Genomic DNA, 23,905 nt, shown 5'->3' on the forward strand with positions numbered 1-23,905 from the left:
CTGGCATTTCCTAACTTTTGAGTGCTTGACTTTGCAATTTAAGCATGTAGTTTTTTAGGTGCAGATGGTGGATGGTTTTTTGTTTTTGTGTAATCTATATAGAACATATAGACAAAATGTAAATTTTTCTGATAATTAAAAGAAAATCCATATACTCTGTGGACCACCTGAAAAAATATTCACAAACCTCTTGAAAGGGCCATGAACTCAAGTTTGAAGACTTCTGTATGAAAGAATTTTGTTTAATACACAAATATAGTTTTTGCTTTCTGAAAACAAGACCTGTAAAAATGGCTCTATTAACTTTAGATCTGCTTTTCCACCTAGTGGAGGAAAATAAAATCAATGACATCACCATAGTAAACCCATTAGCCTTTTCTAGGTTGAGTTGTACAATACCTCCGCTTCATGCACAGTAAAGAGAGAATCCATGTTAAGTACATACTCTGCAATAGCTCATGAATCAGAGCTGCCAACATGATTTTTCCCAGAGAGGTTCTTTGACATGTAACTTAAAAGCACTTCCCACTTATAAAAAACACTACCACAAAAAGCATTAACGAGCAGTCTCGTTAGCAGTCACAGCAGAGAGATCAAGGATTGAATGGGCCTGGACAAAACAATTACCTTCTCATTTTAAGGACCTGTATATGCTAGAAACATTACTCAGCAAAATGATATCAAACACAGACAAAACCTTTGGACCAGAACAAACGATGTTCAATACAGGTTCAGTGAATGTCGTTAAACCATTCCAAATCAATGAGAAGTCAATGGCTGTGCAGGAGCTCAGCACCTCTAAATATTAGGCCCATAATGTATGGATTTCCTGGCTGATTTTCTACAAACTGGTAATTAATTAATACTATTCCCAGAGCTGTACAACATCCATGCTGAAACATTCAAAATTGTGAAAAAGATGGGAACAATAATCAGAGAATTTTTAACAGATATCTTTAACTATGAAAGACCAAAAACTCATTATAGCACCAATTCTCATGTACAGAAATAAGCTAGACTCATCAGGAAACTGGAGATGGATTGGTCTGACATAGGTAGTTGGGTAATCTTACAAGCCATTTAAGTGATCATTTTGAAAAGCAAAACTCAATTAAGAACAGCTAACAAGCTTACAGGAAAGGAAAGTCATGCCTCACTAACTTTTTGATATTCTCTTCTATTACTACAACAATACACAAGGGGATATACTGACATCACTTGATTAGATTTTCAGAAAATGTATAAGTTCCACATTAGAGGATAACATCTATGCTGCAGAGCCCCATATTAACTGGAATGTTGGCTCTCTCTATTAAATACCAACTTAAATGCAGGAACATCTTTGCATGAACATCTTTCCCAGTTAAAAAGTGGCTTCTTGTGCAGTTTCTATTGTAAAGATCAGTGCCTGGAACCCTAACATTACAACATTAATTCAATAATATATATGATAGTCAAGAATGTAGGAAACTTTTCAAAATGGCAGGGAAACATGCCTTGAAATTTCTGAAATTGTCAGTAATATTTCTGTAGTCACCGAATTTTTTCTGAAATATAAGCTACTAGTTTTATTTTTATTTGGGGGGGGGGGTAATAAATATGAATGGAATGCCCTGAACAAAACTGATAGGTTCTAAAGAGCTAATTTATAGGTAGCACTGATACATAGGTACAATAGATACAATGAAGACTAGGCAGCTCTTATAACCAACAATTAGGAAAATAACAGGCTTTAAGGAAACCAGTGAATCCCTAAAATTAAGTGTCTGCTGTAAAAAGCCTTTTCTTTCTTATCAAAAATAATATTCACTCCTTCCCAGACTCTCATTTCCTTAATTCACCCTTATTTATTTGCCCTGTCTCCTCTTCCTCTTTTCCATGTTAGCTTTTTAGGTTCCAATTCTGCAATTGCCTTTGTGCAGAAGACCACAATGGGGAGCCTCACTGAAATCAATAGGGCTCTGTGCAAGTGCCTGCCCATGCAGGGCTCATTGTAGGATCTGGGCCTTAGACTGTAATAAATCTGATAGCAATGAGTTTCTTCTCTTACACTGAACAAGGAACTTGGGAGAGATTTGTTCTTAAGAGTTTTCAAATCAGCAGTTCAACATTTCTACACGGCTTTCAAGTATCAGCTTCCTACTAGAGACAGGACTGACTGACACCAGTGTGATACAATCTGATATTTAGGAGGGCTTGGAACCCAAATGATCCAAAGGGTTTGTTATTCAACTAGGAGGATAGGCGGATCCCTGATTAAAGACCAGGTCCTACAATCTGATCCACTCCACTAGGGACCTCAGAAGATAGCAGATGACATTCCAGGATTAGGGTCTAAAAGTTTTAATTCTTAAAAAACACCTACCCCAACCTCTCCTGCATCCTGCATCCCATTAGTTTATTGCCCTCTTCCCTTTATTTTTACAGTACCAACACCAAGTATGTGGACACTGTATCGAGGTTAAGGCAATAATAATAAAAAACAGAGTGGGGCCAAATGGCACAGAGAGAGAAAGCGCCTCTCTGCGAACCCAAAAAAGGGCAAATGTAAAAATAACAAAAAAGAAAATTATATGGAAAAGAGAAAGTAAAACAATCAAAAGTGAGTTCACTTAAATAGAAAGGTCTGACCCTGAGCCTTAAAGACAGCTACAAAGGGACAACAAACATGCTCACGGAGAATGTTCTGCATATAGGAGGTCTCTGAACTGAGGTCAGATGAAACTTGCACATGAAAATCAAGGGCAGTCTGGTCAGCTATATTGCCTCACATCTTTTTTCCTTCCTTTTAAGTGCATATGTACAAAAGGCATCACTCCCTGCTTGTGAACATGTACAGATGTAGAAAGAAAGAGGGCATAATGTTATTTATTGCTGGGTTGTGTATTGCATGATGGGGTCGGATGACAGGCCTTGTTTTGTTCCCGATCTCAGCTTTATTTGGGCACAATTCCCTGTTTGTGAAAAAATATGTTTTTAATTATTTTTTGTTCAGGCTCCCAGAGGCCTCTGAGCATGGGCGCCTATAAATAAAAACTTATTATTGTTACTTATTTTGTCCTTAAGCAGGGAAATAAAAGGCAGAGAGAAACAAATATGGGAAACTAAATGTTAGGAAAGTTTAAAAAAAAAAACATTTGTCATAAGTGTTTTGCATCTCTAGGATTTAAAAAAACCCAAACCTCTCTTCTCAGTCCAAATAACTCTGCCACTTTTAGTAACAGTCCCAGTCCCATGCCCAAATAACAGAGGATGGTTCTGCAGTTGGGTTTGCAACCCACTCAGGTAAAAATCTTACTTACTGCAACAGGAACAGTTCAGTTAAACCAAAACTTTAGGAGGGTAGGTGCAGCTGGAGCTCAAAACCCAAGTATGATGCAGCTCAGTGAAAGCTGAAAGGAAGCTGAGATCTCAAGACATTGAATCCTATGAACAAATCTGTAACAAATATAGTCATGTAGAATGTACATCCTTTGTATAGTACAGGAAAGCTCGCACAGGTTACAGGAGAACTGAAAAAATACTATCTGAACATTCTTGGCACCAGTGTGATGAGACAGGCAGGGAGTGGCAAGATGGTGTTTGATGATGCTACAATTTTATACTTAGGAAGAAGAATGCATGAAAGAGGTGTAGGAATTATGCTGCACAGCATCACAACGAAGACCCTGGTGGCTTGACAGCCAGTGAACGACAGAACAATAACAGCCAGGCTGGAAACAAGACACATCAAGTGTACAATAATCCAAGTCTATGTGCCAATAAACGCAGCAGGGAACATTGGAAAGGGTACACGCTGCAAGCAGGTGCAGCAAGTATTTGATGACCTGTTTAGCCATGACATCAAGTTGATGATAGGCAACTTCAGTGCACAAATGGGCAACAACTCTACTGGCTGGGAAGGAGTCACAGGCACAGCAGCGGAAGGCATCTGAATTGATAATGGAAAAGCCTCATGAATCTCTGTGGCACATAAACGTAGGAGAAAATATCTTCTAGCACAAGAGGATTCACAAGCTCACATGGAGATCATCAGACAATGTGACTGTCAACCAGAGAGATCATGTGTGTATATCTAAGAGATGGGCATCTTCTTTGAGGACTGTCAGAGTCAGCACAGAAGCAGATGTTGGCTCAGATCATTATCTTTTAGTAGCCACATTACAACTTAAACTCAAAAAGATCACGAAGATGGACTAAAAGAGTGTTACAGCCATAGAGAAGTTCAAGGACAAAGAAACACAGATCAGATTCCAGACTGCACTCAGTAACTGTTGCAATGTTTTACAGGACCAGGCTGATGAAAGGCTGGAGGACAGATGGTCAAATTGGAAGAAGACAGTAGTCGAGTCAGTCTCCAAAGAAAGCAGAAGAAGGATCCATGGATTACATATGGAACATGGGCAATGACTGACGAGCGGAAAGCTCTGAAGACCAAAAAGGAACAGTGTAAGACACAGGCAGAACTCTTAGAGGCAGATGAAAGATACAGAGAGAAAAGCAAAGATATAAAGAAGAGATAGACATGCCTGGTTCAGGAGAAGGCTACAAAGGCAGAAGCAGCAGCACAGAGGTGAGATGTCAAGTAGCTCTATAGAACAGTGAAAGAGCTTTCAGGAAGAACCAGACCACTACAGGTGATGCCCATCAGAGACTCTCATGAACAGATTGAAAATGCATGAAAAGCAACCCAGATGATGGAAAGAACATTTCCATTTCATATTAAACTGTCTAGGGCTGATGATCACACATAGATTTGAGAGAAATGCCAATCCGAATTTAGAAATAGAAGAGGAACCAATGACACACAATGAAATTAAAGCAGACATCAAAGGCCTCAAACAGGGGAAAGCTCCCGGGGTTGACAGCTTTCGATTTAGAAGCTAATAAAACTCTAATGAAATATGAGTGAAAGAACAAGAAGTGCCAGAAGACTGGAAAGATAGTATCATTGTTCTGCAGTTTCTCGAACTGGAATTAATTTGCAAACTTGACACCATCAAATTAGGCCTGAATAAAGACTGGGAGTGGCTGGATCACTACAAAAAGTAATTTTCCCTCTGTTGATACTCACACCTTCTTGTCAACTGTTGGGAATGGGCCACATCCATCCTGATTGAATTGGCCTCATTAGCACTGACCCCCCCAATTGGTAAGGCAACTTCCATCTTTTCATATGCTGTATATTTATACCTACATACTGTATTTTTCACTCCATGCATCTGATGAAGTGGGTTATAGCCCACGAAAGCTTATGCCCAAATAAATGTGTTAGTCTCTAAGGTGCCACAAGGACTCCTCGTTGTTTTTGCTGATACAGACTAACACGGCTACCCCTCTGAAACCTATCTCCTAGTCGAGTCCTCTCTGCTGTTGGAGAGGATGTCTCAAATGGCTGAGGAGCATCCACTTTCTAGGGATGATGCCCATCCAAATACCATACCCTAAGGTGCAGTGGTCATAGATTGGGGTGTTTGATCCTGCCGTTGCATTCGGTCAGTAGATTGGGAAATATTGGGAGGGTAATTGGTGGGCGAGACAACATGCACAGGCAGATGGGGGACCAGAACTGTCTGGGCCAGAAAGGGAAGTTCCGGGTGACTGTTGCCTTGTCCTGCTGGATCTCGTGTAACACTTGTGGCAGAAGCTTCAGTGGAGGGAAGGCGGTAACCTAGGGCTCCTCTGGAACTATACTTGGCACACTTGTTGTTGGCCAGGGAAGTGAATAGATGTCTGGTTGGGGTTCCTCGTCATCTGAAAATGTCGTGTAGCACTGTATCATGAAGTTCCCACTTGTGGTCGATTGCAAAGTGTCTGGGAGAACATTCTGTGTCCCTGGAAGGTAGGCTGCTGATAGGGTGATCTGATTTCTGATACACCAGTTCCAGAGGTGGACTGCTTCTGCACAAAGGAAGGCTGATCTTGCTCCCCCTTGCTTATTGATGTAGAAGGCCATCGTAGTGTTGTCTGACATTATCAGGATGTGGTGAGAGCAGATGAATGGAAAAAAGGACTCGCCTTCCTTACTGCCTGTAATTTAAGGTTACTGATGTGCATTCTGGACTCTTGAGATGTCCACATTCCTTATGGTGCCCCAATCTAGTAAGGTCATGTCCATAATGATGGTCTTGTCCGAAGAGGATGGGGGAAAGGGACTCCCCCATGCATACATGATGAGATTTGTCCACCACAGCAGGGAGGACAGGGAGGACCTTGGCAGGAACCATCAGCATGAGGTTCATGAAATGATGGCTTGGGGAGTAAACCAACTGTAGCCATGCTTGAAGGCAGCAAAGGTGGAGTCATGTGGCTAAGTAGCAACACACCTGTCTTAACCATTACCTGAGGGTTGCTTGTGATGTGAGCTATGATATTGTTCATGGACTGAAACCTGTCTGTGGGAAAGTTCACCCGAGTAGTGATAGAGTTCAAAGGTTACCCTGATGAAGTCCAAAGATTACGCAGGGGTAAGAACAGATTTTTTTGATGTTTACGCTGACTCATAGTAAGGAAGGGAGGCAGAGCATCATAGAGGTTGATATATAAGCTTCTTGGTGAGATTTGGCAGGAAGGAGCCAGTCCTGGAGGTGCAGGAAAATGAGGTGCCCATGATGTCCGACGTGAGCTGCTACCACTGAAAATACCTTGGTAAAAACTCTGGAGGTGGTAGCTAACACAAAGGGTAGTACTCTGTATTGGAAATGGTCAAAGGCCACCATAAACCTGTGAAATTGTCTATGGGCAGGATGAATGTCAAGTGAAAGTAAGCATCCTTCATATTGAGAGCTGCGAACTACGTGCCCTTTACTAAAGATGGAATTATCGCTGCCAACGTGACCATGCAAAATTTGAGCTTGCAAATAAGGCAGAAGAGGTGATGGAGGTCAAGGATTAGTGTCCACCAGCCCTTCTTCTTGGGAATGAGGGAGTAGATTGAATAAAAGCTTGTTCCCTGATGTGGAGAAACACGTTTGTCCCCTGATAATGTGGAGAAACACGTTCTATTGCTCCTCACTGCAGTAAAAAGTTCACCTCTTGAGCAAGAATACTGTTGTGAGAGTGGTCCCTGCAGGGAGATGCGGAGGTTTTTTTTTGAAGGAGATAGTGTTGCAAACTTGATTGTATAGTGAGAGTGGATGACATTCAACACCCACTTGTCTACTGTTATCACACTGCAGGTGTCAAAAAAAAAAAAAAAAAAAAAAAAGAGTGCTAGACAACCCCTGAATGGAGTATTGGGTCAGGAGGTGTTGGGTTTAGTGATTCATGGCTCTCGAGCTTGTGTCAAAAATACCATTGGGTCAGGGGCTGAGATTGGGATATTGAGGCTGGTGCAGAGAATAGATGGAAGTGGGACTTTTGAGACCTCTGCTTTTTAAGCAGTGATTTGTTGGGTCTCTGATGGTAGAAGTGTCATGTCCTATATCTCGATGAAGTGGATTAGTGATGGAACTTCCTCTTAGGGGCAGGTGTGTATATACTCAGCGATCAAAGGGGTGTGTAGGGACTCATCTATTTTCTGACTGAAGAGGTGAGATTCATCGAAGGTATTCTGGTCCTCCCTGGGGAACCCTGAGGCATGGAGCCCAGGGTTATACCCCAAATTAAAAACATAGTAAGAGGACCAAAGAAGGCTATGGTGTCCCTAGCCTCTGTTTGTCAGAGGATGGAGATGGATGGCAGGAGAGAGATCACTTGATCACTTAGTGGGGGAGGGATAGCTCAGAGGTTTGAGCATTAGCCTGCTAAACCCAGGATTGTGAGTTCAATCCTTGAGGGGGACACTTAGGGATCTGGGGCAAAAATCAGTACTTGGTCCTGCTAATGAAGGCAGGGGGCTGGATTAGGGGGGAGGGATAGCTCAATGGTTTGAGCATTGGCCTGCTAAACCCAGGGTTGTGAGTTTAATCCTTGAGGGGGCCACTTAGGGATCTGGGGTAAAAATCAGTACTTGGTCCTGCTAGTGAAGGCTGGACTTGATGACCTGTCAGGGTCCCTTCCAGTTCTATGAGATAGGTATATCTCCATATATTATTATTATTATTATTGCCTGTTGGTACACTCCCCCTGGGGCACCTGGCATTGGCCACTGTCGGTAGACAGGATACTGGGCTAGATGGACCTTTGGTCTGACCCGGTACGGCCGTTCTTATGTTCTTATGTTTATGTTCTTAAGTGCCACCAGGACTAAACAACACAGCAAAAGAAGCGGTCAGAGGCAAAAAGGCATCCTTTAAAAATACAAAGTTAATTCCTATTGAGGAAAATAGAAAGGAGCATAAACTTTGGCAAGTCTACTGTAAAAGTATAATTAGGCAGGCCAAAAAATAATTTGAAGAGCAACTAGCCAAAGACTCAAAAATTAATAGCAATTTTTTTTCAAGTACATTAAAAGCAGGAAGCCTGCTAAACAACCAGTGGGGCCACTGGATGATCGAGGTGCTAAAGAAGCATTCAAGAAAGAAAATGCCATGGCAGAGAAACAAAATGAATTCTTTGAATCAGTTTTCACTGCAGAGAATCTGAGGGAGATTCCCACACCTGAGCCATTCTTTTTAGGTGACAACTCTGAGGAACTGTCCCATATTCCTGTGTCATAAGAGGAAATTTTGGAACAAATTGATAAATTAAACTGTAACTAGTCACCAGGACCAGATAGCATTCACCGAAGAGTTTTGAATGAACTCAAAAATGAAATTACAGAACTACCAACTGTGGTATGTAACCTGTCGCTTAAGTCAGCCTCTATACCAGATGATGGAGGATAGCTAATATGACACCAATTTTTTAAAAAGGTTCCAGAGGCAATCCCGGCAATTACAGGCCTGTAAGCCTAACTTCAGTACCAGGCAAATTGATTTAACTATAGTAGAGAACAGAATTATCAGACATATAGATGAACATGATTTGTTGGGGAAGAATCAACATGGTTTTTGTAAAGGGAAATCATTCCTAACCTATCTATTTGAATTCTTTGACAGGGTCAACAAACATGTGGACCAAGTGATCCAGTGGATATAAAGTACTTGGACTTTCAGAAAGCCTTTGACAAGATCCCTCACCAAAGGCTTTTAAGCAAAGTAAGCAGTCATGGAATAAGAGGAAAGGTCCTCTCGTGGATTAGTAACTGGTTAAAAGATAGGAAACAAAGGGTAGGAATAAATGGTCAGTTTTCAGAATGGAAAGATGTAAATAGTGGTGTCCCCCAGGGGTCTGTACTAGGACCACTACTGTTCAACATATTCATAAATGATATGGAAAAACAGGTAAACAGTGAGGTGGCAAAATTTGCAAATGATACAAAATTACTCAAGATAGTGAAGTCCAAAACAGACTGAGAAGAGTTACAAAGAGATCTCACAAAACTAGGAGCCTGGGCAACAAAATGGCAGATGAAATTCTATGTTGATAAATGCAAAGTAATGCACATTGGAAAATATAATCCCAACTATACATACAAAATGATGGGGTCTAAATTAGCTGTTATCACTCAAGAAAGAGATCTTGGAGGTCTATAAAATCTTGACTGATGTGGAGAAAGTGAATAAGGAAATGTTATTTACTTCTTCACATAATACAAGAACTAGGGGTCACACAATAAAATTAATAGACAGCAGGTTTAAAACAAACAAAAGGAAGTACTTCTTCACACAACCCACAGTCAACTTGTGGAACTCTTTGCCAAGGGATGTTGTGAAGGACAAAACTATAACAGAGATCAAAAAAGAACTAGATACGTTCATAGAGGACGGCTATTAGCCAGGATGGGCAGGGATGCAACACCATGCTCTGAGTGTCCCTAGCCTCTGTTCACCAGAAGCTAGTAGTGGATGACTTGATGATTGCCTGTTTTGTTCTTTCCCTCTGAAGCACCTGGCATTGGCCACTGTTGGAAGACAGGACACTGGGCTAGATGAACCATTGGTCTGACCCCGTATGGTCATTCTTATGTTCTTATGTAGGTTAGAGGGTGGTTCTGGCTACTGACTTCCCTTCCTCTATCAGGATTGGAAATGAATAAAGTCCTGTTGTGGGAGGCTGTTGATGAATTTGTCAAACTTGGCATACTTCAGGAAATCATATTTAGCCAACTGCTTGATAATTAGCTAGCCTGAACTAAAGTCTGGAGGACCAGTAGATCTAAGCATTTACACGCTATCTGTGGGAATAGATCTGAGATATCGTTGCCTGGACCTTTCTGAAGTGGCCGGAACCACCAACAAGTTGGGAGCTGGGTAAGAGAACAGGAATTCTGAATCCTTAGCCAGCACATAATAACGCCTCTCCACTCCTTTGGGGGTAGGAGTACAGGTGGCGGGGGGGGGGGTGTCACACTGTCCTAGCCAACTCCAGTATGGCCTCTGTGAGGGGGCTTTGAACAGGATGCTGTGTTCTTTGGGACAATGCACTTCCTGGAGCAGACATGATGGTGGCGAGACGTCATCAAGCGAGGGCACACTGGCGAAATAAGCTAATTCCCAGGACAGCCAGCAGGAGGTGCCACATCGGTGAGTCGAACCCTGTCACAGCCTCATTAACCAGGAGGGCTATTCTTGTAGGTCTTCAGAGGCATGGAAAATGTCCAAGCACTTGTGTTAGGAGTCCTGAATCTCCTCTCATGGCATCTGAAATTCCCCAACGACTCTGCAGAGAAGGTCCTGGAATTGCCAAAGTCATCTGGGGGGAGAGGGGATACTTAGGTCACCACTTCATCAGGCAATGATGATGATGGTAATGTGGCTGGTTTCAATGGAACTTCCAGAATTGGAGTATAGTACTACTACTCCTCTATTGGAGCTGGGGGTAAATTTAATAGTTCCTTCAAAGAAGAGGCAGGTGGCAACTCCCTGGTGTATCGAATAGATTTTGAAGGGGGATGCTAGTCCCAGGGTCCCCAATATGGCCAGTAGGTGATCATGGGGGTCCCCAAGGTATGGGGTACAAGTGTCTCCGAGTCAGGTGAAGTGGCAGTTGATTCCAGGGCCGCGTGGGTCTCCTGGGAAATGAGTAAGGACAGTACAGGAGGAGCGGTTCCTCTGATGGTTCTGAATCTCCTGAGGAGGAAAAGGCTGACTCTGTTTCCAGTGGTGGTACCGCTGGTGGCACTGGAGAGGTCTGCGTTGTGAATTGGGGGGCGAGGGTGCCATAAGCTCCATCCCACAGGCAGGTTTCTCAGAAGAGATGTGAGCTCCCTGGAAACAGAGTCCCGATGGAGCAGGGGATTCTGGATTCAGGAGAGCAAAAATGGCCTGTGGTGTGGCTATGGATCTAGACCTCCCAGGTGTAAGGGAGACTTTTTCTGTTTGGGCCAGCAATGATGATGGTATCCGGCAGACTTCACCAGTACTAGAGGGACCCAGATCTTATGAGGAGCTGGGGATGGTGGTACCAACAGAGCACTGTCTGGAGCCAGCAGAGACCCATGTTTCTGTGCTTTCTTGTCAAGCCTATGGGACTTAGGACATACTAAGTCCTCATGGACTGAGCTGGTGGATTTGCTTGCAGGCACATCTGATTTCTTTGAAGTGAAGTGGACATAGAGGAAGACTTAATCCCGTGCTTATGAGAGTGCTTCCCAACTAGGTTCCGCTGTGGTGTCTGTGGATTCTCTGGCACCAGAGTCAGACTTTGCAGCAGGAGGCTCACTCCTTGCTGATTCAGGCTGATGTACAAGTAGGGTTCCCCAGCGTGGGTCTGTTTGGGGTCTCATGGCCATCTCCAGGAGATACTTACAGAAGCAAAGCGCCTACCCTTTTTGGGTACGGCTGGGGAAGGGCTGGCAACTACTGCACTGAGCTGCAATGTGAGCTTCTCCCAGGGAATAGAGGCTGTGTTGATAGTTGTTGCTGACCAGGAAGGATCATGGGCAGGAGACGCAGAGTTTGAAGCCTGGAGTTCTGGGCATAGTACAGTACCTGGATGGGGTACTGGGTTGTGGGGGGAATCCCCCATAGCCTAATCTAACTCTAAAAGGTACTAAAAACTATTAAAATGACTAAATCTATACAAGTTATTAAGAACTATTAAAACTATGAACTATTTATCACAATTAATATTGTTTTTCAGAATGACATCATAGCTGAGGACCCTAAAGTTTCCAACCTGAACCATGTGATGGTGAGAAGGAACTGAAGAGGTGATTGACCCGCCCTGCCTTTTATCACCTCGATCAGAAGCACAAGGCGAGCAAGGGCACATGCATGGACCAGTGAACACTACTTTCAAATTCTCTGACTCCAGGCACATGGTGCACATGCATAACCCAAAGTGGAATACAATAGGGACCATCACTCTGAGAAGAGGGCTACTTGTGCCCTTTCCCTCCCTTGCAAATGCACACAGGAGCTGGGCACAATTTGACGCCAACTCTGTATATTCCAGTTGTGCCTATTCTCTTTTTCCATGTGTAGTTTCTTTCCTATAAAACCCTTGAACAGCCCCTCATAAAGCCCCATTAGACTTCTATTTCTCACTTTTTTTAATGGAAGTCTGTTGTACATTAATTATGGCATTCTGCAGAAACCTCTGAACATCATTTACATTCTTAAGGCTCCCTCCAGTCCACGTTTCTTTCCAAGAGAGTGAGAGTTGCAGAGGATCTGCATTCTTCCCAAACAACACAGCTGATCCTATTCCTAGTAAGAAGCTCCTCTTTGGAAGTAGCTAAGTAATCTCCTTATTGGCACTGAGTAGTCTCCCAAACCTTCCCTTTTTCTGGATGGGTTGAGGTAGGGGTGAGGGTCACAGACAAAGTGACATAGGAATAACACTGCATTGCAGTTAGTCAGGGAAGTGGACCATGAAGTCCGGAGCTAACGCTTGTTGGCTAGCGATCCCAAAACAAAGCTGACACCCAAGGAGAAGAAGAAGAATCATATTGTCCCAATCATATTCCTCCCTTTGCCCTTTAAAAGCTAGCAATCAGAGGTTCAGGAAGAACACAGAAGTCTGAAAAAGTCTGTTGAAGAAGAGGAAGCTACCAATAGAGTTAAGAATCCCTCTTGCGAACTGCAAGGTGGGTTTAGGCCATCACAGCTTGCTACTGGGATTACTTGAGAACTAGGATTGCAGTAACTGTTGCAGGCTGCATGTCTCCAAAGAGTAGAGAAAGGATTTGAGCATGGATTAGGAATTGCAGCACATATGAGATGAGGAACTCATTTATATAAACTCTCATTCCCCAAATAACTGCAATTCCCAGCACAGATCTTTTGGGGGCGGGAGGGGAAGGGGAGTTGGCTTTGCACACCACGTTGACCTGTCCTTTTGGCAGGCTGATCATCTGCCTGTATGGATTTTTGAGTCTTAAAAGGTTTGGAACGCCGCATATCATTTTTTTCTTGAAATCCTTACTTTGTAACATTTCTACCCACAAGAATTTACTCAGTATTTTCCTTCGCTCCCTCAAATTGGTTTTTTTCCCTCAATTATCTGGTACCTTTATACTTATTACTACCCTGTTCCATAACATGTTAAATTTGATTAATTCAGGATTACTTGCACTAAGCTTCCCTATTAGTCTCACAGTTTATAAAGCAAATACAGTTTCAGCATCAAAACAAATTAAAACATGTACTAAATGTTTTATAGGGTTAATCATCTTACTGAAACTCATCACTCATCAATGGGACTGTTTATTATCTTACATTTGAAGAGAGAAAAAAATCTCCAGTCTACTATAAGCTACACCACAAATAAATAAAATGTAATCCTGCCTTGAATTTCAAACCAAGCTTGCATAAGTTACAACAGAAGTTTTTCCAACATACACCCAACTTCACATTTAATATAAAACACTCTACGCTGTTTTAATTGTTCATTTGTTATCTGATCATTCCTTTCAGTTTACCAGACTCTCGCTTTATTTTTTAGACTTAACACAAGCTTCTTGCCCACTATAAATGATTCCTTGCGTTCTGCCACAATAGAATCCAAACCTTAGAAGTGTGGAATTCCTCCTGCAAGGTGCTGAGCAACTTCAACTGCTAGCGAAGTCATTTAATATATGTCTGAAGTTACTGGAAGGTAAAAGTGCTCAGCACCTCACTTCACAGATTCAGGTACTTACAGACAGTTTCGGATACTCTCACTCATGTTGAATTGTACCTTATTAAACAAATCGTCCCTCTACAGATGTTCTTGTGGAGTGAAGGTCATACACAACATGAGTAAGGGTATCAGAATGTGTCATGAAGTCACTGTTTAACAAGTGCAGATTACAAAGATTGTATCATATTTTATAAACTTTGTTCTCTAAAAAAAACTAGTAATTTTTCAGTTTTACTCTTTTAGGGGCTGGTCCAAAGCCCTTTGAAGTCAACTGGAATCTGTCTGTCAATGAAAGATGACAATACTTAAATAAAATATGCTAACTGGCCCCAATATTTTCTGGATATACAACATGAAAAAAAAAGCATGCCCTTATCCTGCAACTGGATCTGTGCAGACAGACTGCAACACCCATACAGAGTCTCTTTGAAGTCAATGGGCCCATACACAGGCACAGAGAATACTTCTGCATGGATCCAATTTGAGGATCAGGATCTATTAATTAGCTTTCTCTCATAATTACTACATTTCAGTTTAATTTCAAGAAATTCATCCAAACAAATGTGGGGCATGAGAGAAAGAGCAAAATACAGTTTATAAGGACTACATGTTAAAAGCAGTATATACAGTGTTTAAATATTGATACCCTAATGTTGTACACCCTTGTGCAATATGGAAAAATAATTCTTAATCGAAAAAGGAAATAAATAATTAACATACTTTTCATAGTCCCATCTTCTTCTTCTTCTTCATCATCATCATCGCTATTTATCACCATAGTCCCTAAGTCTGATTCTAACATGGTACTGTTGTGTTCAATCATTGTCTGGGCACTTTCACTCATTGTGCTTGTGGCCCTCATTGTGCCAGCACTCTCTGAATTAGTTTTAACCATGGTGTGGGAGTCCAGCTCGTCTTCTTCCTGCAAACAAACATTAGGAATTATTTGCAGCAAAACATTTAAATGAACAAGTCAAAAAGTTAATAGTTTAGGTGCCTTATTTCATTAATTTTGCAACTTCAGCTGACTTTTTTTCAATTACCTTTAATTTTTTTAGACCTCTGCCATGTTTAAATTGAGAAACTATAAAATATTGTTGTTTTCAAACAAGTGTCGTGTCTGCTAAGCTGGCCTTTAGCACTCACTGAGCCTATTGTAGTTCTTACCCCTCAATTCCCTTTTATATAAAAAAGGGCCAGTTATCTTGCAATAGACCTCAAACAGGTATGTTGATTATCCTCCCCTATTGTTCAATATTGTGTATAGTGTGTGATGTCAAGGGACAGGAGTCAGTTAAGTTTGAAAGTTAGAGGGTCCTTGAGAACTGTTTGAAGAGTCCACCTCAAAAAAAGAGGGGCCAGCTAGGCTTATTTGTATGTATTTATTTTTTTAACAGCCACTTTCATGATAAAAGGGCAAGAAGAAAACATGTTGATACTTCGTAGAAAAATATCTGCTGAGCAGATGCTTCAACACTGTAGAAAAGAACTAATTCCAGCAAGGGCTACAATAGCATTTTCAATCAGTGGCAGTAATGTGCCAGGAATGTAAAACAGGGAACTGATGATAATCCAGTTTATGAATCATAAAATCCATATGGAATACAAATATTTGAAAACACTATTAGGAAATCCTACTCCTTTTCTGAAGTCAGATTTAGAATATGTGCACATCACAGCAATTTAAAGGATAACATGGTGTACTGTGCATTAAGTTCCACTACATGAATAAAATCTACTATCCAAAGAAAATCTAAGAGTTCAAATATGCTTCTTGTTGAATATTCAGAAAAATCTCTGTGAATACAAAGACTCTAATTTCAAGCACTTCCTTTTAAATGCTAATACTATCCTTTGATTTTCAGTCCTCCTTGGGGAAAATATAAATCAGTCAAATATGCCTATTTTGCCTATGTCATGGCATAACATAATTTGAGTTCAGGAATAGTCACCACAGAACAATCCCGAATGAGGGAGCCAAATACCACTAATTAGAGCTATACAAGTCAACATAAGGGACTGTCCTGTGAAACATGTTTTTTCCTGAGAAGAGAAAAATATTATTTGTTAGGCACAGATAATGGGTATGGTGCTGCATATGACAAAATAAAACAGTTACGTTTTCAGAAGAAGAAATTGTATTTATAAATGGAAAAAGAAAACACTTAAATAATATTCTGCCCACAGAATTACATTCTATGTTTGTACAGTGCCTAGCACAATCAAGTACTGAGCCACATCTTTATGGACCAGTCCCTTTATCCTTGTTGAATGCCACCATGTTAACTTTCCTCCCATCTATGATAGCAGAATATAGGCAATCGTGTTACATTCTAATGCTTATCTAGTAAAAAGCTAGCATAGGCTGACACAGAGAGTTTTTGTTAGCAATCCTATCACCCTGTCTCCTGAAGATGAACTACTATAAAGTAAGTAAATCTCCAGTTTCGGAAGTGGGAGATCTCATTCCAATTCTGGGCCTCCTGCTAACACTGCAATGTGTTGCAGCCATAGTACTAACCCATATAATCATGATTTAGAAATAAATTCTAGTGTAAATGTCACGAAAACAATTATTTCTTGAGGACGAAAAAAATTCTAAAACTTTGTTTTTTAAATAAAAGCACTTCACTTGTTTTCTTTTTGAAACTTTTCTTAAGTGTAACCTACATTCCATAATAGTATCTTTATTCCTCTGCCTTTAACAATTTGGGGTATTCGCAAAGATATGGAAAATTTACAGCAACAGCATTAGAAAGATTGTGCCAGTATACAGATAAGAATATTTTAATAGTGCTCCTCCTGGTGATAAAAATAAGACACTAAAGTTAACTCCCATTGAAATAATTTTGTCTACAGGTTACCTAAAGATTTTTTCCTTCTCAACTAAGTTACTTAGAATGTATGCTCTTTGGGGCAGGGGCTGTCTTTTTGTTCTGTGTTTGTACAGTGCCTAGCACAACGGGGTGCTGCTTCTTGATGGGTCTTTCGACATTATTGGAATACATATATGTAGAACATAGATAAATTAACTACATTGTTCATTAAGGAATGTACATTCTGTCTGAGCCCAAAGTAGCCAAATTCACTATCCCCACTTTTACAGTATGAGTGTGGATGTAGTACTATTTATTCTGGTAAATGTTGCAAACAAGATTTTCCTTTAGTATCCAGATTAGCCTCTGCAGTTAAGGCGAGGAGAAAAATTGTTTGGCTTATTAATTTGCCTGAGCAATAATAATGGCAATACCTAATATCTGAACCTCTAAACCTACTATAACTGGAAACAGTCTAGTCAGTGTAAAACATTCATATATACATATACATATATTAATCATATTTATTATGACAGTGCCTAAGAACCAACGAAAAATGGGGCCCCTCTGTGCAAGACTATATAAATACAGAGTAACAGATTGTCCCTGCCCTGAAGAGCTTACAGTCTAAGCAGACAAGACAGACACAAGGTGGGGGAAGGAGTATAACTCACATGCAGAGGGAACAATGTGATGGCAGCAAATGTCATCTTGGTTCTAAAGTATATTTATTTGATGGATTTAGTTAGGAGATGATAAGCTAAATGGAAAGAAAAATGAATGGAGATGAGACACTGAAGGGAAGGGGGAGTGAAGGGAACAGGGTAGAGAGGAGGTTAAGAGGTCCAGGTGTGGAGTGAAGCACTGGTGAACAGATTGGGAGGGAAGGAGAGGGTTGGAAAAAACAGCCAATCAGCACATGGCAGAGAAAGTCCTGTCAAAACCACAGGAAGTTCCCTGAATGTCCAAAGGGCCCCAGCTTTGGCTGCTTTTGCAGCTGCTCTTACTGGCTGAAGGATCTGTTTTGAACTTTGTTTAAAACTTTATTTTAACATCTTTAATTTAAAAAAATGACTATGATGGAACAACTGGGTAACATCAGCAATAAGCCTGGCAAAAGGAAATAAAGTCATTCATTTCCATGTCACCAGTTCAAATGGGAAATAGTGACTGAAAGTCATTACCATCTTACAGTTGTTCAGAGGTTTACTGGGTGATTGCTACCTAATACCTAGCACAGCATTAAAGCCCCACTAGCACTAATTGTCAGTCTCTGAAGAGACTTAGGCCTGGTCTACACTGGGGGGGGGGGTGTCAATCTAAGATATGCAACTTCAGCTATGAGAATACCGTAGCTGAAGTCGACATATCTTAGATCGACTTAGAATCACTTGTGTCCTCGCGGCGCGGGATCGACGGCCGCCGCTCCCCCATTGACTCCGCTTCCGCCTCTCACCATGGTGGAGCTCCGGAGTCGACGGCAGAGCGATCGGGGATCGATTTATCGCGTCTACACTAGACGCGATAAATCGATCTCCGATAGATCAATCGCTACCCGCCAATCCGGCAGGTAGTGTAGACATACCCTAAGGATTGAATGACCAAGATGATTTAACAACCATTTTGGCCTGAAAAGTGTTTTCTCCAGGTCAGAGTTGATACAGGGTTCTCCAGGACAGTGGTATGAAACGTCTACTGCTGCTGCCCGTAGTGTTTAAAAAAAACTGTTTTGTGGATTAAACCAGGTCATCAGTTTCCAGGGTTGTCATTCCATCAGTTTTCACAGATATTAGAGATGTAAGTAATAGCTTAGTAGACCTAAGGGGCTCTGAATAAGCCACTTAAATCTACCGGATGTGTTTATAAAGTTATATCAATACAAGTTTACACAACAGATGGAAATAATTTCTGAGTATTGGTTACAATCTATAATTAACTCTTAATTAACATTTCAGGGGAACTTTGGCTCTACTATTTAAAAATATTAAGTGACAAAATATTAATTAAAACAAATATGACAAATTTAAAATAGCAAGGATAATAGGCGTCAAGGATGACACTTCATCCTCAGACCATTCCTCATGAACAATAACAATAGAGAAAAATTGAAGGATGGAGTAAAATAACAGCTGAATAAGGAATAGCAGATTACTACTTTTTTATAGACGAATGTAATCGACTCTTAAGTTTGTACTTGGTTGTATTTGGGGTATATCAGAAATATATATGAGAGAAAGAGATATCTAACTTATTCTGGCATGATATAGAACTGTCAGTTGTAGAAACTGGGTTTAACTGCAGACTTTTTCAATATCCTATGGCACTTCATGGCTGTCATTTTGGATCCTCACCTCTCTACCAAAGCTTAGATAAGGATTTTATAACTAAAATAAAGCTTTTAAGCATGAAAGGTGGCCACAGGGACCTGCTTATCAGGACAGGCAACCCAAAGTTACAACAATGAAAAACATGTGCAAGACTTCACAAACTATACAGTTGCAGGAAAGATATTACAAGGCTCTGTAAGTCCTTGCAAAATGTTAAAACATTTTCAAAGAGGAGGTGATCTTGCATACTGTATGAGTTACAACATTAAGTATGATTGACTTTAAGAACTACAGAATTAATTAGCGCTTCCCTTTTTACAAATTTTGTAAACTGATAAACAGAAAGTCAAGGGATTAAGATTGCTATTGATGTGTAGAAATGCAATAAAACAAACAGTTTGCCTTTAAAATTCCTTAACTACACTTCGTATATTAAAATAAAAAACACTAGATGGCACCAAAGACAGCTAACTAGACTTCAGTACGTTAAGTGAAGATTTACATGCTGACAAAATTTAATATCCTATAAAATAATTTCATTTACTATTAACACCTCATCATCACCTTGGAAAAATGTGGTTGTAGACTCAGCTATCTTTTGGAAAAAGCACTGTAGCAGCATCATAAACACATAATATACTTTGGATAAGTATAAGGATCTGAAAAAGTTCCATAACATCTATAAAGCCTGATTCAGCAGAGCACTTAACCATGTGCTTAATTTTAAGCACAGGCTGAAGTCTACTCCTATTCAACAAACCATGTAAGCACTTAAATTTAAGCATGTGATCAAGTCTCATTGACTTCAGTGGACTTATACACAGTCAAGTGAGGAAATTACCTTGTGGTAATTGAAGGTTCTTCCAGATGTGTGGTCCCTATATGTAGTCCACACTGTGAGTGTGTGAATGCCTTCCATTCGCCTGGAGTCGGAGAATACTTGCAAGTCGTGTCTGTTGGTCCACGTGTGTGCCCTTGCCTTCTTCATGCTTCGAACTGAAGGCATAAAGGGACAGAGCTGACCGACCACCTCTCCAGTTCCTTCTCTATCCCAAATCCAGTAAAGAGCTGAAGCAGAGGGGAAGGAGGGCAGGTAGTGGAATACACACAGAGACCACGCAAGAACCTCCAGTTACCACAAGGTAAGTAACTTCCTCTTGTTTGAGTGCTGGTACTATGTGTATTCCACTGTTGGTGACTGAGAAGCAGTACTCAAGTAGGAGCAGGGTGTGAGGATGCAGATTGCAGAACTGTTTGGAGAACCGCTGTCCCACAGGTTGCGTCAGCAGATGAATTCTGCACTAGAGCATAATGTCTCATGAACATGTGGCTGGAACTCCACTTAGCGGCTCTACTAATGTCCAGTGAAGGTACTTCCTGAAGCCATACAACTCTTGCAAAATGAGCTTTCTCCCTAGGAGGGGGAAGATGATGCAATAACTGGCAACAAAGCAGGATACAAACCAAGATCCACCTAGAGATCTTCTGGGAGGACACAGCTTGACCGTGGACTCTTTCTGTTATAGTGAAAAACAATCTAGGTGATTTTTAATTGGTTTTGTCTTTTGCAGGTAAAAGGAGAGAGCGCATTGTATACGGAGAGAGTGAAGTCTCTTCTTCTGATGCATGCAGTTTCAGAAAAAATAGAGGTAAGTGGATTGATTGCTTTATGAGAAATGCTGAAACTACTTTGTAGTTGTAGAGACTTTGTCCTTATGGAATTTGATGTATAGCAGATCTGCCATTAGTGCTCCCAGCTCACCCACCCTTTTGGCTTAAGTGATGGCCATAAGGAATGCAACTTTCATTGATAATGGAACATGTAGCTAATGGTTCAAAGGGAGGCTTAGTGAGTGCCAAAAGTACAAGATTTAAGTCCCAATGATCAGTAGTTTCCTTACTGGTAGGAACATTCTGATTAGGCCTTTTAAGAATCTGCTAGTAAATGGGTGAGTAAAAACTGAATCACCATCTGATGCTGGATGGTATGCACTGATTGCTGCCAAGTGGACTTATATAGAACTGAGGGAAAGCCCAGCTGTTGAGAGAAAGAAAACAGTCCAAAATGAGGGTAGTATCTGCTGACTCAGGAGATACATGTTTTTGCTGTGCCCAGATGAAACAACGCTTCCATTTTGCTGAATAGCATTTTCTACTGAGTTGGCTCTGCTATTATTAAGGCTGGTTTGTATGGCTTCAGAAATGTTCTAATGTTGATGATGCCCAATCCAAAAAACAGGCCATGAGATGAAACACTTCCAGTTTGGGATGCTTGATGCTTTTCTCCTGGGTATTTTCTAGGCTGGAGTTTCCTCGCCTCACGGGTACAGCTAGCCGTGACATGTGCCTTCCAAATAGCACTGGTGGTCGTTGCTGACCAAGAAGAAAAGGGGGTAGGAGACAAAGTTTTTGAAGGCTGGAGACCTGGGCACAGTCCAATACCCATAACAGTGAATGAGGGGGGGGGTACCCCAAGGCGGGGGAATCTCTCTCATTGGAAAACTCTGCTGAAAGGTAACTATAAAGAACTATATACAAAAGGCACTAAGGCAAACTTTGAAATATTTACAGATTAGAGAAATCAAAGGAAAGCTCCAGATACTGGAGGTTCTGACCCTGGCGATGCAGAGGTAAAAAGGAAATGGAGAGGCAGTTGGTCCACTCCAGCCCTTTATGCCTTGAAAGGCAAAGACACAAGTGCAGACCAACGGACACTGCTTGCAAGAAACCTCCAAGTCTAGGAGCATGAAGTGCATGTGCACACCCACAGTGGAATACACATAGGAACCAGCACTCGAAGAACAACATATATATTATTCACAATCTCTATGCAATTTTTACCTCCATGTGCACGTGGTCTTGATTATATACTTACAGCAATGATCATCTCTCCAAACTTAACACTAGATATAAACTACCCCATATATCAAACTGACCCATGACATACTTCATGTCCTAAACATGTCCACAGATGGCTGCATTTCAGTGGTGGATGATGTGATCTTTATTAGAGCTGTCAATTAATCTCAGTTAACTGAAGTGATCAACTCAAAACAAATTAACTCAATTAAAAAAATTAACTGCAATTAATCACATTTTTAATTGCACCGTTAAACAATAAAAATACCAATTTAAATGTATTATAAATATTTTTGATCTTTTTCTACATTTTCAAATACATTGATTTCAATTACAACACAGAAGACAAAGTGTACGGTGCTCACTTATTATTTTTTATTACAAATATTTGCACTGTAAAAAAGATAAACAAAAGAATATTTTTCAATTTACCTTATACAAGTACTTAGTGCAATCTATTTATCGTGAATGTGCAACTAATAAATGTAAAAAGCAACAGTGTCCTGTGGCACCTTTAAGACTAACAGATGTATTAGAGCATAAGCTTTCGTGGGTGAATGCCCACTTCGTCGGATGCATGCATAAGCTTTCGTGGGCATTCACCCACGAAAGCTTATGCTCCAATACATCTGTTAGTCTTAAAGGTGCCACAGGACTCTCTGTTGCTTTTTACAGATCCAGACTAACACGGCTACCCCTCTGATACCTAACAAATGTAGAATTTTTTTACATAACCACACTCAAAAACAAAACAATGTAAAACTTTAGAGCCTACAAGTCCACTCAGTCCTACTTCTTGTTCATCCAATCGCTAAGACAAACAAGTGTGTTTACATTTACAGGAGGTAATGCTGCCTGTTTCTTATTTACCATGTCTCCTGAAAGTGAGAACAGGCATTCACATGGTACTGTTGCAGCCGGCACTGCAAGGTATTTATGTGCCAGATATGCTAAACATCAGTATCCAGGAGCGCCGCCAGCTTTTCTCCTGCCCTAGGCGGCGGAAGGTCCCGCCCCGAAATGTCGCCCCCCCACAGAGGCGGCGGAAGGTCCCGCCGCCAAAATACCGCCGCGGTTGCCACCCCTCAAATTGTAGTGCCCTAGGCAACCGCCTAGGTCACCTAATGGGTTACGCCAGCCCGGTCAGTATCCAAAAATATTTAAATAAATGGTATTTTATTATTAACAGTGCAATTAAAACTGTGATAATCATGATTTTTTTAAATCTCACAATTAATCGTGATTAATTTTTTGAATCATTTGACAGCCCTAATCTTTATATATTCCTTACCTACCTCACAGGAGAGGTAGTGAGGCTTAATTAGTTTGCACAGTAAAATGTTATGAAAATCAGATGAAAGATGAAAGCATTATTATGTATCTACCATGCAAAGTTGAACTATATTATTCCTCTTTTCCAGCAGTCTATATTCATTTTTCAATGTATGTGGTAAATATAAAAACTCCCAGCACATAATCAATATTGCCTTGCTGTGCATATTAAGTGCTATAAAAATGCATTATTCACTAAAAGACACACGGCAATTTACTTTTACTTTAAAAAATAATGCCATAAAAAAGGAATAATTACAGCAATTATTTGCAAAATTTCAAATTCTGACCCCATTTTCTAAGCACTAATATAACAGCAACAAAAGGAAATTTAATTATAAGGATTAATTAGCATAAAGGGAGGCATACTGTATTGGTAAGGCAATGGCTGACTGTTATGAGTCAGTTACAAAAGTAAAATTAGTTTGAATTAGTCCTCTAAAATAGTTTAAACATTCTTCAAATAACGGAGACATTTAAATGTAACAGAAAACATATTCTAAGAGTTGATTATTAGTTCAT

General features: G+C 40.6%; 1 protein-coding gene across 1 annotated transcript in view; it reads right to left on the reverse strand.

Moving 5' to 3' along the window:
* The window catches only part of STK3 (serine/threonine kinase 3), a 278,273-nt gene that overhangs the window by 125,300 nt on the left and 129,068 nt on the right, over nt 1–23,905 (reverse strand). Inside the window, exon 9 of the mRNA XM_024215812.3 lies at nt 14,770–14,971. Coding sequence (XP_024071580.1) covers nt 14,770–14,971 — 202 coding nt within the window. The remainder of the gene's footprint in view (nt 1–14,769; nt 14,972–23,905) is intronic.

The sequence above is a fragment of the Terrapene carolina genome, unplaced genomic scaffold (genome assembly GCF_002925995.2).
Source record: "Terrapene carolina triunguis isolate 2854851 unplaced genomic scaffold, T_m_triunguis-2.0 Scaffold58, whole genome shotgun sequence".
NCBI lineage: Eukaryota > Metazoa > Chordata > Testudines > Emydidae > Terrapene > Terrapene triunguis.